Below are 13,823 nucleotides of genomic sequence, written 5' to 3'. Positions count from 1 at the left end.
GTGTGTGTGAGCGTGTGTGTGTGAGCGTGTGTGTGTGAGCGTGTGTGTGTGAGCGTGTGTGTGAGCGTGTGTGTGTGAGCGTGTGTGTGTATGTACGCACACGTGTGATAGGTATATGGATGGTGGATATATGGATGGTGGGTAGATGGTATGTGGATGGATGGTAAGTGGATTAATGGGTGTAGGTAGATGGGTAGATGGATGGATGAGTGAGTGGATGGACGATTGCCTTCTCCTATTCTGGTTTCAATTTGTGAGGTACCGTCTGTTAGAAATCAGTGCCCCGCCCCCCTCTTGCCTGCTTGTCAGCCTAACAAACTGGGTTTCCGTTCTTCCTGTTGGTCTTCCACAAGGTCCCCATTAACTGAAGAATTGATCTGTAAGGTCAACAGAGCTATTAACCCATTTCCAGATGAGAAACGATGACCAGCAGAGAAGAGACTCAACCCAAGTCGCCTGCCCACCAACAGACACCCCATGTGCTTCACCCTAACCCAGAGCTGCCCGCTGCCCGGGCACTTCCCCACTGTGGCGCTGTCCATTGTACGGTATATTGACTTCCATTGTCTTTCAGGGTCACTGGGAGCAAGAAATCTACCAAAAGGACCAAGTCCATCAATGGCTCCCTGTACATCTTCAGGGGTCGGATCAACACTGAGGTCATGGAAGTGGAGAATGTGGAGGATGGGACAGGTGGGCCCTACTCCACTAAACCTCTCCCTGCCCGCCCTGGCGCTCTCTGTCATGTGTGTCTCGTGTATTGTCGAATGTAACTAAAGTGAAGAAAAGCATTGGAACTTAGCAAAGTACAGTCCTGGGGCTGAGAACTCAGCACGGTGCATTCCGGCCCTACCGCCCCAAGTGACAAGTGACAACTGTCTACATTGATTTTTTTTTCCCCCATTTTATTCTTCTTTAACGTGGATGGATGCTTTGCCTGCCTTTATATCTATGTGCACCATGCGTGCAGTGCCCATGGAGGCCAGAGGAGGGTTTTGGATCCCCTGGAACTGAAGTTACAGATGGTTGTGAGCTGCCATGTGGGTTCTGGGAATTGAACCCCAGTCCTTTGGAAGGGTAGCCAGTGCTCTTAACTGCTGAGCCACCTCTCCAGTCCTATACTGTCTGCATTTTGTAATTCGGTCCCCTTTTTTTCCTGCTTAAAAATATTTTTACCATGTTTGGTATGGTGGTGCCCACCTTTAATCCCCACCACTTGAGGCAGAGGCAGGTTGGTGTCTGTGAGTTTGAGACCAGCCTGGTTTACATAGTGAATTCCAGGCCAGCGAGGGCCATATATAGTGAGACACTGACTAAAAATAAGCCATTACCTCCTTAGCTTCCCTTACCAGATATTTTTCTTTAAATGTCTTGGTTTTCAAACTTATGTGTATTAAAGTGGCTTTAGATGCATGTGTCTGTATGTACATGCTTTTGTATACATACAGTTATATGGTCTTACGTGTTATACTTGGCTCTCATGTTCAGGGTACTGGCTCTGGGATGCATCCATGTCTCATGTAGTCGTGGGTAGGTCCTGTTTCCTGTGACTGGATCACATGCAGGGCATGAACAATCCACAGGCAAGCACCAAGCGTAGGGTAGTTTCCACCATTCACTACTGGGACCAGAGAAACGACATCTCAGCAGTTGTTCTGTGTGCCTGTTTGGGGAAGGTTCTCATGTGGTTTTGAGCCATGATACACCTGTAGGCCCCTCCTTAGGCTCAGGGTGTGGCAGGATCCCATATTCCTAGGTGCCGTTTGACATCATACTTTCAGTGAGGGCTCCTTTCCTGAGCTCTGGGCATGAATCTCCTCTACCTCTCTGCTTGTGCCTGTGTCACTGTGCTGTCGGGAAGGGACACCTGTGTCACTGTGCTGTCGGGAGGGGTCTGTGCAGGTCTTCTTTGCCCATGAGAAAGAAGCCAGGGGGGAGCACTTGTTGAAGGAAAGGCAGGAGGGAGCTCTTGTCTAGCTCCCCAAGCCTGGCCCTGGTGGTGGCCATCATTCCGTGGGTTACTGAGCGTCGCATACCTGTCTGTGTACTGATCTGTGCTTGCCTCCTGCCCCTATAGCTGATTATCACAGCAATGGCTACACTGTCACCAATGGCTGGAAGATCCACAACACCGCCAAAAACAAGTGGTTCGTGTGTATGGCTAAGACGGCGGAGGAGAAACAGAAGTGGCTGGACGCCCTGATCCGAGAGCGGGAGCAGCGAGAGAGTGGGTGCCTAGACCGGCCTGGGCTGCTGGGGAAGGTGGTGGGGAGCTCCTCTTCCAGAGGGAAGAGGATGTGTGTAGGGATCGAGGTCCCTTGCAGAAGAGTGTTTTGTTGGGTGGGGACCTCTGTGACTATGCTGGGACCTGGTGTTAGAGGTCTGCTGTACCACAGTCCCCAGGTGACTTCCTGGTCACTCACACTGAGCATGAGGAAACAGCTTGTTCTTTCCCCCTGCTGCTCAGGTGCTTGCCCGAGCTTTTGTTTGCTGTCCCTGAATGGGAGTCTGGGGGATAGTCCTTGAGGTGCCCATTGGGCATGGTGAAGAGCCCCTTAGGACACAGTTACCACACCACGGTGGTTCATGGAAAGACAGTGCAGGGTTGGATGGGCTATGAGCTGTGTGTGTGCCCTGAGCTACTGTACAGAGCCTCCTTTCCCCCGCCCCCAAGCTGGGAACTTGAGGGCCTGGGTGTGCTTGGGACAAGTTACTTAAGTGACCTGAGCCAAGGTGGACTCACTCTCTTGCTGCAGATAGTGTGACTCTCACCCCCAAGGCCGTGTTTCTATTCCACAGTCCCTCCTGGTTTGACACAGAACAAACTGGGCCTCAGTCTCCCTCTAGTACATCCTGCTGACCTAAAATCCCAGCTGGTCTGTGCATCACAGACACCTCATATTTGCCGTGGTTCCATCACCGTCTGAGCCTGTGTCACAGGCTCTCCACCAGCCCGTGCTGAAGCACACCCTTGGTTCCACCCCTGAACCCCCTCCCTCTTTGTTGCTCTCTGTTCAGGGGGTCATCATGGTCCCACAGGCCTGCCCTTTAACATGGTCCAGGACAACCGCCTCTCTCCCTGCCCCATACTTCCCAAGTCACTGTCCCCAACATAGTGCCTCAGCCTGTTTTCTAGAGAAAGTGGGGCCTTTATGTAGTAGCACTTAAATATAAACCAGAATGTATTAAAATGCCAGAAGGCCAGATAGGCTCCTGACTTTGGCCTTTGGCTGGGCAAGGGCTGAACCTCTGAAACTGCTCAGGCCTGGGGTGGGTTGGTCCTGGGGTAGGGGCAGGGAGTTGGCCTGACTGGGTGGGGCTGAGCTGTACTTTTGTGGTTAGAATCTGGAGCTGTGGTTAGCACAGGGTCTATGTCATTAAGAGGTGTGTGTGTGGTCCAAGGAGGCGGTGTCCTTAGAAGTGAGTGCTGTCTAAAGTTCAACCAGGGCAGGGCACCCAGGGCTGGGCTCACGCTGTGGTCTGGTCGGAGTTTCGGGTTGGAGTCCGGAGCAAAACATCTTGGGGCAAAATTTTGGTACCACGTCTTCTATGCAGACAGCATGCATTCCCTGGGCCCCAGCTTCTTGTTTGTAAAATGGTAGTAATTGTGTCTCTTTTCTCAGGAGCATGGGACGTGTGTCTGGAGCTGGGAAGCACTTATTTGCTGTTGCTGTTGTTGTCTAGATGGGGTGGGGATCAGTGCATATGGCATGGGGGGGGCAGAGCTGTGTGTGGATAGGGTGAGGCTTCGGAGCTTAGCTCTGAATTAGGGTACCACCAGTTACCTGGGACTTAACCTCCGTAGGTCCCCACGCAGTCTTTCTGAGCAGTCCCTGACAGGTGTGTGTGGCGTTGAGCGGGGGTCAGGAAGTACTCCGTGGCTATGCAAGGATGAAGGCGGGAGGTGTGAATGCCCTAAGCCCCCAACTGCCTCCTGTGTCTCCCATGGCAATCATGTCCCCACACAGGCCTGAAGCTGGGCATGGAGCGTGACGCATATGTCATGATTGCGGAAAAAGGGGAGAAGCTGTATCACATGATGATGAGCAAGAAGGTGAACTTGATCAAGGACCGCCGGCGGAAGCTGAGCACCGTCCCCAAGTGCTTCCTTGGCAAGTGAGTGGCTTCTGTGCCCTGATCCCAGCTGGCCACCTTCCCTTCCTGCCCTGCATCTGCTTTGCCCTGCCCTGCCCTACACCCCCTCGCCTGGGACCTCCTTATACAGTCACCTAATGCCCCTCAGGCCTGTGGAGCAGGCTTGGATGAGGGCCGAGGCTGCAGGGTTCTGCTGTAGGTCTGTCCACTGCATTTGCTCGTGACCCACTGTGTGATCCAATTCCTGTAGCAAAGTACACGGTAGAAGCTGAGATCGTCCCGACTCAGTGGGCCGGTCACACTCTGCCCATCTCTGTTCTCTTCTGCCATGGCCAAGACAGAGGTTGCTGGGGCTATGTTTAGAAGATGAGGGAGACGAGGTAGGGCAGGTCTGAGGCAGACTGGAGCTTGGTGGCCAGGGCACTAAGTAGGAAGCTGGGAATAATGTCCATTGTTCTGGGAGGAAAAGGCAAGATTGGAGACCTGTGTGTGCCTGTGTATCTCCCTCTCTTCGTGTGTGTGTGTGTGTGTGTGTGTGTGTGTGTGTGTGTGTGTAGGTCAGGAGACTGCCTTGCGGGGCACTGTGTACACAGAAGAGTCTGGGCCAGTAGTGTTGGGGAAGGAACAAGCCGAGGCCTCTGTGGCCAGTGGCCAGTGGCCAGAGAGGTGGGTGTCCCTGGTTAGGGCACAGTTCCCAGAAGCCAGATGACATGATAGAGCCAGTGGAGCCAGTGGAGGACGGAAGCTGGAATGTTGGGGACTCGGATATAGATGTGTGAAAACAGAAAGCCCTGCTGGGTGTCCATGCCACCCATTGGAGCCTTTGGAATGAGGAGATAGCCCAGGGTAGACCTTGAGGCCTGGCATTAAAACAGCCAGGGCTGGCTGTTGGGGGGACCAGCATTTTTAGACTCTTTCGTTCATTGTCTTTGGGGCCCGACAGTCCTGGCTCTGCCTCTCTGAGTCTCTGAGGAAAGGAGAGAGCTGGGCCCAGGAGGCTTGTGGGAGCTGGAGAGGTTGGGAAGGGCCCTGGATGTTGCCACTGCTAATCCCTGATTCCACTTCGAAGGAGCCATTTCTCTACCAGCAGCCCCGCCCTGCTTCTGCCCAGGGGGATATCGGAGAGCCTTCCTGCCAGGCGGGCCAGGCCGGATGGGATAACCTGTCTGTGATTAAGGCTTCTGAGGCCTGACTCCTCAGGAAGGATTAGAGGAGATTTCTCTTGCTGCCCATTTGAACCTCAGCCAGAAGCACGGCTCATGTAAACCCAGGGCCCAGAGGAACTGACTTCCCATTAAGAGGAAGCTCCTTCAGGCTTGGCTTTCTTCTGCATCTGCCTGGACTTCCAACCAACACCCCTTCCCAGCCAGTGTGCAGCTCCGGGAGTCCCTGGCCCCTGTAAGGAGAATAAATAGGTGGCTGCAATACCTAGCCTCTAGCCCTTAATCCGATCTATGGCATTCACATTTGGCCGTGGCTATTAATCTCACACAGCACCATGAAGCAGGTCACTGCTGTTGTCCCCATTTTAAGGGTGAAGGCAGTGGCACAGAGAGGAATCAGAGTCACACTGCTGCAGCGAGGTGGGATTCGAACTCCGGACGGGTGACTCTGGAGCTGCCGTTCTCTCTCACCACCTCAGTCTTGATTCATTTTAATCTCTCTTCAGCATCTTCGGTTTTCCTCAGTCATTGCTTTCTCCTCCTTTGTAAGCTCCTGGATGGTGACTCCCTGGCTGTGGACTCTCTGGCTTATCTTCATAGCCTTTTAAGGCCGGGCTTTCAGTCAGACTGGGACTGCGTCTTACTCCCCATACCTTCTTGTTGGATGACTTTGGGCACTGATTTAATGTCTATGAGTCTCAATGAATGATAATTAAGGAAGGAGAAAGACTGGAGGATGCAGTGGGAACACAGTGGTGATGCGGTGGTGATACAGAGGTGATGCAGTGGGAACACAGTGGTGATGCGGTGGTGATACAGAGGTGATGCAGTGGGAGCACAGTGGAGATGCAGTGGGAACACAGTGGGGACGCAGTGGAGATGCAGTGGGGATGCAGTAGGGATGTAGTGGGGATGCAGTGGGGATGCAGTGGAGATGCAGTAGGGATGCAGTGGCAATAGTACCATGCTGGCCAGAGCACTGAGAACACGGGCTGGGGCCTCCATGCACGTCATCATGTTACATGGACAGGTGTGAAGAAGTGACCAGTTTGTGTCCCATTCAGAAACGAATAGACTTCACATTTCAGTGGTAAAATCTGTGTACTATGGGATAACATACTGTTTGTATGTGTGTGTGTGTGTGTGTGTGTGTGTGTGTGTCTGTGTCTGTGTACCTGCCTTCCAGCAGCCTCGGGTTAGCTAGAGAGACAAAAATTAATTCCTTCCTTCCTCCCTCCTTCCCTCCCATTGCCAGCCAGCAGCAGGGAACTGAACAGACAAACTTTCTGCCCACAGGGAGATAGCTGTGGACAAGTGCACAGGCTAATAAAGGAACCCACTGGGCCAGGGAACCCCACACGGTAGTTGTGCAGTGATGTAAAAGGGAGAGCTGCAGAGCTGACTCAGCCAGGGTGGGAAAGGTGGGCCTCCTATTGGAGATTACATTTCAATTAAGATCTGAGTGACAAGCAAGTGTCAGCCACAAGAAGACCAAAGGAACAGCCACCTAGGCATGGTAGAGTCTGGTGGCTTTCGTGAGCCGTGGCACTGGAGTGGCAGGAGCTGAGTTGGCGACTGTTGGCATGAGGCTCAGGAGTCAGCAGGGCTGCATCTGGTAGCACTGGGTCAGGGGTCAGGCTTTAGTCCAGGTGTTCAGGGAGGCTCAGTAGGGGACAAGAGATGAATTGCGAGAATCCAGGACCATTCGGGACGGTTTCTTGAGGCCGAAGCATTTGTTACCTCCCGTGATAGTGATGACATGTCTTGCTGTTAACATCCACACACTGGGGACGCTGAGGTAGAAGGCAGTGTGCATAGCTGCATGCAACAGAGACCAAACTGGGTGTAGCAGCACACACCCGCACTGTTGGCACTCAGGAAGCTAAAATATGAGCAGTAAGTGTTCAAGGTAGGCCTGAGCATCATAGCCAAGATCCTGTCTCAAAAACTGACCAATCAACCACAGATGATCCCTCAAAGACTTGTCAGGGACCGGGAGATGATAGCTCGGTGGGTCAATGCCTGCTATGCAAGGAGGAAGGACTGAGCTCAGATCCCAGCACTCATGTGAAAATCTGTAATCCCTGTGCTGGGATGGGGGTGGAGACAGCTGGGGCTTGCTCACCAGCCAGTGTAGCAGCACTGGCAATTGGGAGCGATAGAGGAAGACACCCCAACATTCACCTTTGGCCTACACACACACACACACACACACACACACACACACACACACACACACACACGGCCTGACAGACATCTCCAGGGACATTGGCAGGGACTTTGTGTATGGGACTCCAGGTGGCATCAACCCCAGGCTCCAGGCAGGAAGCAAGTGGAAAGATGTTCCTTTGGGGAGTGGTACATGGAGCCTCTGATCAGGTGGCACTCATGAAAGAATGTGCCCACATGTCCTCTGTGCTCAGCCTCAACCTTGACCTGAAACAGGCTGAACGGTGTCCATTGGGCAGGGCTGAGGGAGAAGGGAAGTTGGCACAGCCTAGCTATCAGTGGACTCTGCCATTTGATCCCACCCCACCTTGGCCTCCCAACCCGTCTCAGTGCCTCCCACTGCGGTGGCTACATCTATCTGGAAGCCTGGGCCTTGTTGTTTATAACCCCACCCAGAGCTACTGTCAGATCCCAGCTCCCTACCCCCACCTGTCACTCAGAGCTTCTGTGCACTCTGATGTCCAGCTGGGGACACTCCCTGCTGGCCCAGTACACGTGGAAGCCTGGGGACAGCATTGAACAACTGGGAGCTTCATAGGAAATATCAGGTTTCCTTCTCTCTCTCTTGAAGAGCTGGACCCACAGGGTTGTGGTGGGCTCTTTGAGCAGTGGCTCCAGCTTTGACTGGCTTGGCACAGACTCCACCTGGCCAGCAGCCCCCGTTCAGAGTTTGAGGTTCCTGTGTAAGAAGAGATTAACTTTATCTGATTTCCCTCCTGGGTTCCAGCTTAAAGTTTCACAGGATTAAAAAGTCCACCCACTAATTCCAGATGTCCCCAAGGAAACCGTTTGCCAACTGCAGTGTCCAGCCACGTCTTGGTTCCTAGATAGGGACAGCTTTGCATTAGATGGCCCAACACACTGTAGAACCAACTTGGTTTCCCAAAGGGTAGCGACACTCAATGTGGTCACAGTCGTCACTCAGCTGCTCTCCTGAGTCTGTTTTCTGCCCCACCCCCCACCCCCCCGCAGTCACTTTGGGATACGTCCTGTTCCCCACTGTGGCCACAGGGTCGTTGATCCCTACCAGAGGTGGCCCTGGATGGGACAGCTGGTGAGCAGCCTTGCTCTGGCTTTCTGGCCTCCAGCCTCTGCGAGTGGTCACACCAACATCTGTTTGCCTTCTGGGGTTGCTGGCAGTCTGTGCCTTGTCCCAAGAGTTGGGACTTGGAGAACAATGGAGTAGGGGGTGGTTAGAGGGACACAGAACTTGGAAAGTTCCCACCCAGGGTACCAGAAATATACCTGTTTCTCTCCCACATCTCTGGGCGTCTGCTGGGCTTTCTGAACGCCTCACAATGCCACTACCTACATAAGGCCAGGTCCTTCCTCTGCCAGCACGAAAAGCTAAAAATAATGTCCCCTGTTGTAACCGGAGGTGGGACAGCTGGTTTCCATAAAGGGGGCCGGGCACTGCCGCCCACGCTTGTGGGTGCTGCTTGCTCTGGGATCACCCTCTTGCGTTGGCTCCAGTGGGCTAAAGTCTGTGCTGAGCCCAAGAGGCCACAGGGGCTGGGACCTCAGAGACCTCGAGCCAGAACCTGTCTCACCTGTGCCCCCAACCTTCCTGCCGACACCAGAATGTTCCTCCTTGCTCGTTCCTCATTTGTCGTGTGGAGGACACTTGAGTCTCAAAGCATGCCAGGGAAAGGTCAATGAACAAGGTCAGCAGCTATCAGCGAGGGCTCACACGCCGGGTGTCTGTGTGCTCAGGGAGGGGCCTGATAATCACACGTCTGTAATCACACATACGTCTGTAATCACACATACGTCTGTAATCACACGTACGTCTGTAATCACACGTACGTCTGTAATCACACATACGTCTGTAACCCCATTGCTGCAGAGTGCATAGTCAGGTGGAGTCCTGCCTGGTGGTGGTGTGGGTTGTCGTGTCATGGAGGGAGCCTGGAAAGGGCATTTCTAGGTGGATGGAGCAGCAGCTTCAAGGCCCAGAGGCATGATGGGGCCCAGGGTTGGTTTTTTGTTTTTTAAAGAAGGGAACAAAGGTAAGTGAGCCAAAGCCCAGAGGATGGGGGTGGGTGATACAGGAGAGAAGACTGATCTAGGAACGATGCTCTAGCGTGGCGTTGGTGCCGATGCTGATGCTGATGCTGATGCTGATGCACATATTTCTGGGCAGATGTGTGAGACAGTTGAGGCAGAAATGAACTCCTTTCTGAGTAAGGCAAAGCCTATTGGAGGACAGAGAGGAGAGGTTGTGATGGGAGCACTGTGAGGACAGAGAGGGTGTGATGGGAGCACTGTGAGGACGAAGAGGGTGTGATGGGAGCACTGTGAGGACGGAGAGGGTGTGATGGGAGCACTGTGAGGATGGAGAGGATGTGATGGGAGCACTGTGAGGACGGAGAGGGTGTGATGGGAGCACTGTGAGGATGGAGAGGGTGTGATGGGAGCACTGTGAAGACAGAGAGGGTGTGATTGGAGCTCTGTGAGGATGGACAGACATGGTGTGATGGACCAGTCTGAGAATTGACAGGATGTGATTTGAGACACCTGGGCCTGACTTTCCAGTCAGCTTTCTGGGCCTGGTATGGCCTCCTCCTTATTTTGTGAATTTCATTTATACTGCGTATATACATACATACATGCATACAAACAGATATGCACATTTAGTATCCATACCATCTAGCCACCCAACTCCAGCTATCCATGGTGTTCCTCCACCATCCACCATCTACCCAACATCCCTCCTCAACCTCCACATCTGTCCATCTATCCAGCGTTGATCTCTCTGATGGTTTATACATCTGTCTATTCTTATTTACCTATGTACCACGTGGCCTAGTGTGTATCCATTGGCTTCTCTCTCTGTCCATAGGTCCCACATGGACTCAACTCCCCACTCAGTTATTTCCCACACCCATCTACCATCTTTTCTCTGTCTATCCATCATTCATCTCCCACCTACTCATCCATCTACCTACTCGTCATCCATCCGTCTATCCATCCGTGCATCCATCCATCCATCAGCTGTTCATCCATCCATCTGTCCATCCACCATCCATCCATCTATCCATCCATCCATCCATCATCCATCTGTCCATCCATCTATCCATTTGTCCATCCATCAGCCATTCATCCATCCATCTATCCATGCACTGACTCATAAGCTATACCATTCATCCTTCTACCCACCCATTATCCACCATTCATTCATCTACCAACCATCAACCATTTTTTCACTCTTCTATCTATACATCTACCTACATACCCGCCAACCCATATCTAGCCACCCACCCACCTGTCTGTGTATCTGCCAATCATTCATCTACACACCTATTCCTCTACCTACCAAACATCCACCATCTATCTAATCATGCACCCATCTGCCCCATCCATAATCCATCCATCCATCCATTTATCCATTCATCCATCCATGTATTCATCTACCTACCGTCTGTTCATCCATCTACCCACCCTTCCCTGGGTGGATGAGGCTGGCCCGGAATTGTTCTAGCCACCTGAAAAAGAGACAAGCCTTATCATGGTTTCTTGGGCTACGGCTGCTGGCTTTATGTGCTGAGGGAAGATCTGCCTGCTACTCCTGGGGTGGGTGGGACCAGGCCAGCTGGGTTTTGGTTCTGGGGTTGGGGACCATCTCCCTGCATCTTCTGTTTTTGGCAGCGAGTTTGTTGCCTGGCTCCTGGAAATTGGTGAGATCAGCAAGACAGAAGAAGGGGTCAACTTGGGCCAAGCCCTGCTGGAAAACGGTATCATCCACCATGGTGAGTGGCAGTGGGTATGGTGAGGTAGGCTGGGTGTCAGGGAAGCCCTTCCCCCAGAAATCTCCTGCGCTTCCAAGCTGCTGGCCTGGTCCCTCTCTCACAGACTTGGGACCGTGGCTGCCTCATGACACTTCTCTTGGGTACCAGCAAGTGAAGACTCCTCAGGAAAGCAGGTGGTCAGGGAGTGGAATTTTCCATTTTCCCCTTTAGGAAGAGCCAATTTGAGGATGTTTATCAGATATTTCTTGCAGTAGGGCACTGCTTGCACAGTCGTGAGTGGGATAGGTGAGGAGTCCTGTCCTCACAGGGCTGACTGAGCTTGGAGGGGAGATGAAGGTGGTAGGGCGTGCCGGTACAGCAGGCTCAGTGCTGGCGAGAGGAAGGGTGCGGGTCAGGCCTGAACAGAGGTTTGGGAGGTCTCCCCTGGAAGTGAAGGACAGCATAGCAGGTAGGTGCTATGGCTCTGGGCAGGGACAACCAAGGCCCAGTGTCCAGGGGGATGCTGAGTGCTCTCCAGGGAGCACCAGGGGAGGCTGCCTCCTGAGTGGACTGGGGCTTGCCAGGAAGTGAGGTCAGAAGTCTTGGAACTGGGGAAGGGACTTAGCTGTGGAGTCTGTAGGCCCACTGAGCCAGCCAGGGGCCAGGGAAGGGTCCTTGGTTTTAGAGTGTCTCCAGCAGCATTGAGAGGTAGCTGTCAAATGCCAGCAGTGCGGTCCTTACCCCGGAGTGCTTGCTTCCCCTTCTTTCCAAGGACAGGCCGAATCAGAGGTGCCCACAGATGTCTAGCTAGGTCGGCAGTCTCCGCCAGGCCTGCACAAGCCGGGGGCCTCACATCCCTTGCTGTTCTGGGGGACCAAAGGGTAGAGACGGAGGGTGGGTTTCTCCAGCCTTACCAGTCCCCGGGTCCTTCCAGTTTCTGACAAGCACCAGTTCAAGAACGAGCAGGTGATGTATCGCTTCCGCTACGACGACGGCACCTACAAAGCACGCAGCGAGCTGGAGGATATCATGTCCAAGGTAGGACGTCTTCTTTCAGCCTGTGGCCCCCGATCCAGCTGGAGGTCCCTGCAGAACAGGCCTATGCCCCCCCCCCAGCCTGCCCCGCCCACCCTCCTCTTCCCCGAAGTCCAGAGGGCGTGGCTCATTCAGACCCTGCTCTTGCTTGTAGGGCGTGAGACTCTACTGCCGGCTGCACAGCCTGTACGCCCCCGTGATCAAGTAAGTCCCCATGGCCTCCCCACCTGACAGTAGCAGACCGCCTCCCCCCCCCCCCCATATCCTGACCTCTCTGAGCCTCCGTCCCCTTTTCCATCAGATATGGTTAATAACTGACCTCTTCCATCAGACTGTCAGGAGGAAGTGAGTGGATCTGTGGGAAGTCCTGAAGCATATGAAGGGACAGGAGAGCCAGGCTGAGGCGTGGATCTGCCTGCTGGTGTCCAGCTGTGTGACCTTGCTCAGTCACTCAGCCTTTCTGTTCCTCACCAGTTCTTTCTGAAGCAGGTTATAAAGTAGGATGCACCACAGGACCTTTGCGCCTGCTGCTGCTCTGGAATGTTCTCTCCTACACACCAGCTCCCACTTCCTTCTTATTTTTCCTGGGATGGGACAAGCGTTCTACCACCGAGTTCCATCTTGCCCTGACACCTTCCTAACACCCGTGCTTCCTGTCAGGGCTGTGTTTTCTTGTGCCCTGTGTCTGTATTGTCCCCACGCAGAAACCGCCTGACCTAAGGTTTTCAGATGCTCCAAGTTACAGAGTCTGCTTTTAACAAATCTTTTTATTTTGATTTCATTGGCTGTTTGAATCTGAATTCAAATGGCTTTAACGCAGGACCTTGTCCTTGAGCAGAGCCACACTGAACCAGTGTTTGTTGAGTGAATGGTTCTCGTCCAGCCAAATGGGCCGAGCAGCAGCTTGTACCTCCTGGTGCGCTGAGGGTTAAAGTCACGGAAAGTATGCTCACAGGCTTCTGGAGGCAAAAAACGAGTGGCTCAGTGTCTGTTAGGAACCGTGTGGTTGTGGGTGGAGGGACAGGGACAGGGTAATGTGACTTGTTCTGGGGACTTCATCCAGTCCGTTTGTGGTCTGTGAAGTCAGGCCCTGGGAACCCTTCACCCAGAGCCCTGCCTCCTCAGTCGCCCTCATTTGCTGCTCTGTGCCAGTTCTAGGAGATAGTGACAAAGGGCCCAGCCTCCTCCTGGGCCCCTATGGCCTCTGCCTGCGCCCAGCCTCCTCCTGGGCCCCTATGTCCTCTGCCTGTGCCCAGCCTCCTCCTGGGCCCCTATGTCCTCTGCCTGCGCCCAGCCTCTTCCTGGGCTCCTATGGCCTCTGCCTGTGCCCAGCCTCCTCCTGGGCTCCTATGGCCTCTGTCTGCGCCCAGCCTCCTCCTGGGCCCTTCTGGCCTCTGCCTGCGCCCAGCCTCCTCCTGGGCCCCTATGGCCTCTGCCTGCGCCCAGCCTCCTCCTGGGCTCCTATGGCCTCTGCCTGTGCCCAGCCTCCTCCTGGGCCCCTATGGCCTCTGCCTGTGCCCAGCCTCCTCCTGGGCTCCTATGGCCTCTGTCTGTGCCCAGCCTCCTCCTGGGC

The 13,823-nt window shown here is 53.8% G+C and overlaps 1 protein-coding gene across 1 annotated transcript in view; it reads left to right on the top strand.

Moving 5' to 3' along the window:
- Prex1 (phosphatidylinositol-3,4,5-trisphosphate dependent Rac exchange factor 1) overlaps positions 1 to 13,823 on the top strand; it is a 57,597-nt gene that overhangs the window by 8,389 nt on the left and 35,385 nt on the right. Inside the window, exons 3-8 of the mRNA XM_029536294.1 lie at positions 575 to 693; positions 2,078 to 2,227; positions 3,969 to 4,116; positions 11,136 to 11,236; positions 12,150 to 12,253; positions 12,405 to 12,454. Of these exons, the coding sequence (XP_029392154.1) occupies positions 575 to 693; positions 2,078 to 2,227; positions 3,969 to 4,116; positions 11,136 to 11,236; positions 12,150 to 12,253; positions 12,405 to 12,454 (672 nt within the window). The remainder of the gene's footprint in view (positions 1 to 574; positions 694 to 2,077; positions 2,228 to 3,968; positions 4,117 to 11,135; positions 11,237 to 12,149; positions 12,254 to 12,404; positions 12,455 to 13,823) is intronic.

This window comes from Mus pahari, chromosome 3, assembly GCF_900095145.1.
Source record: "Mus pahari chromosome 3, PAHARI_EIJ_v1.1, whole genome shotgun sequence".
Taxonomy (NCBI): domain Eukaryota; kingdom Metazoa; phylum Chordata; class Mammalia; order Rodentia; family Muridae; genus Mus; species Mus pahari.
This window is presented reverse-complemented; position numbering and strand designations above follow the sequence as displayed.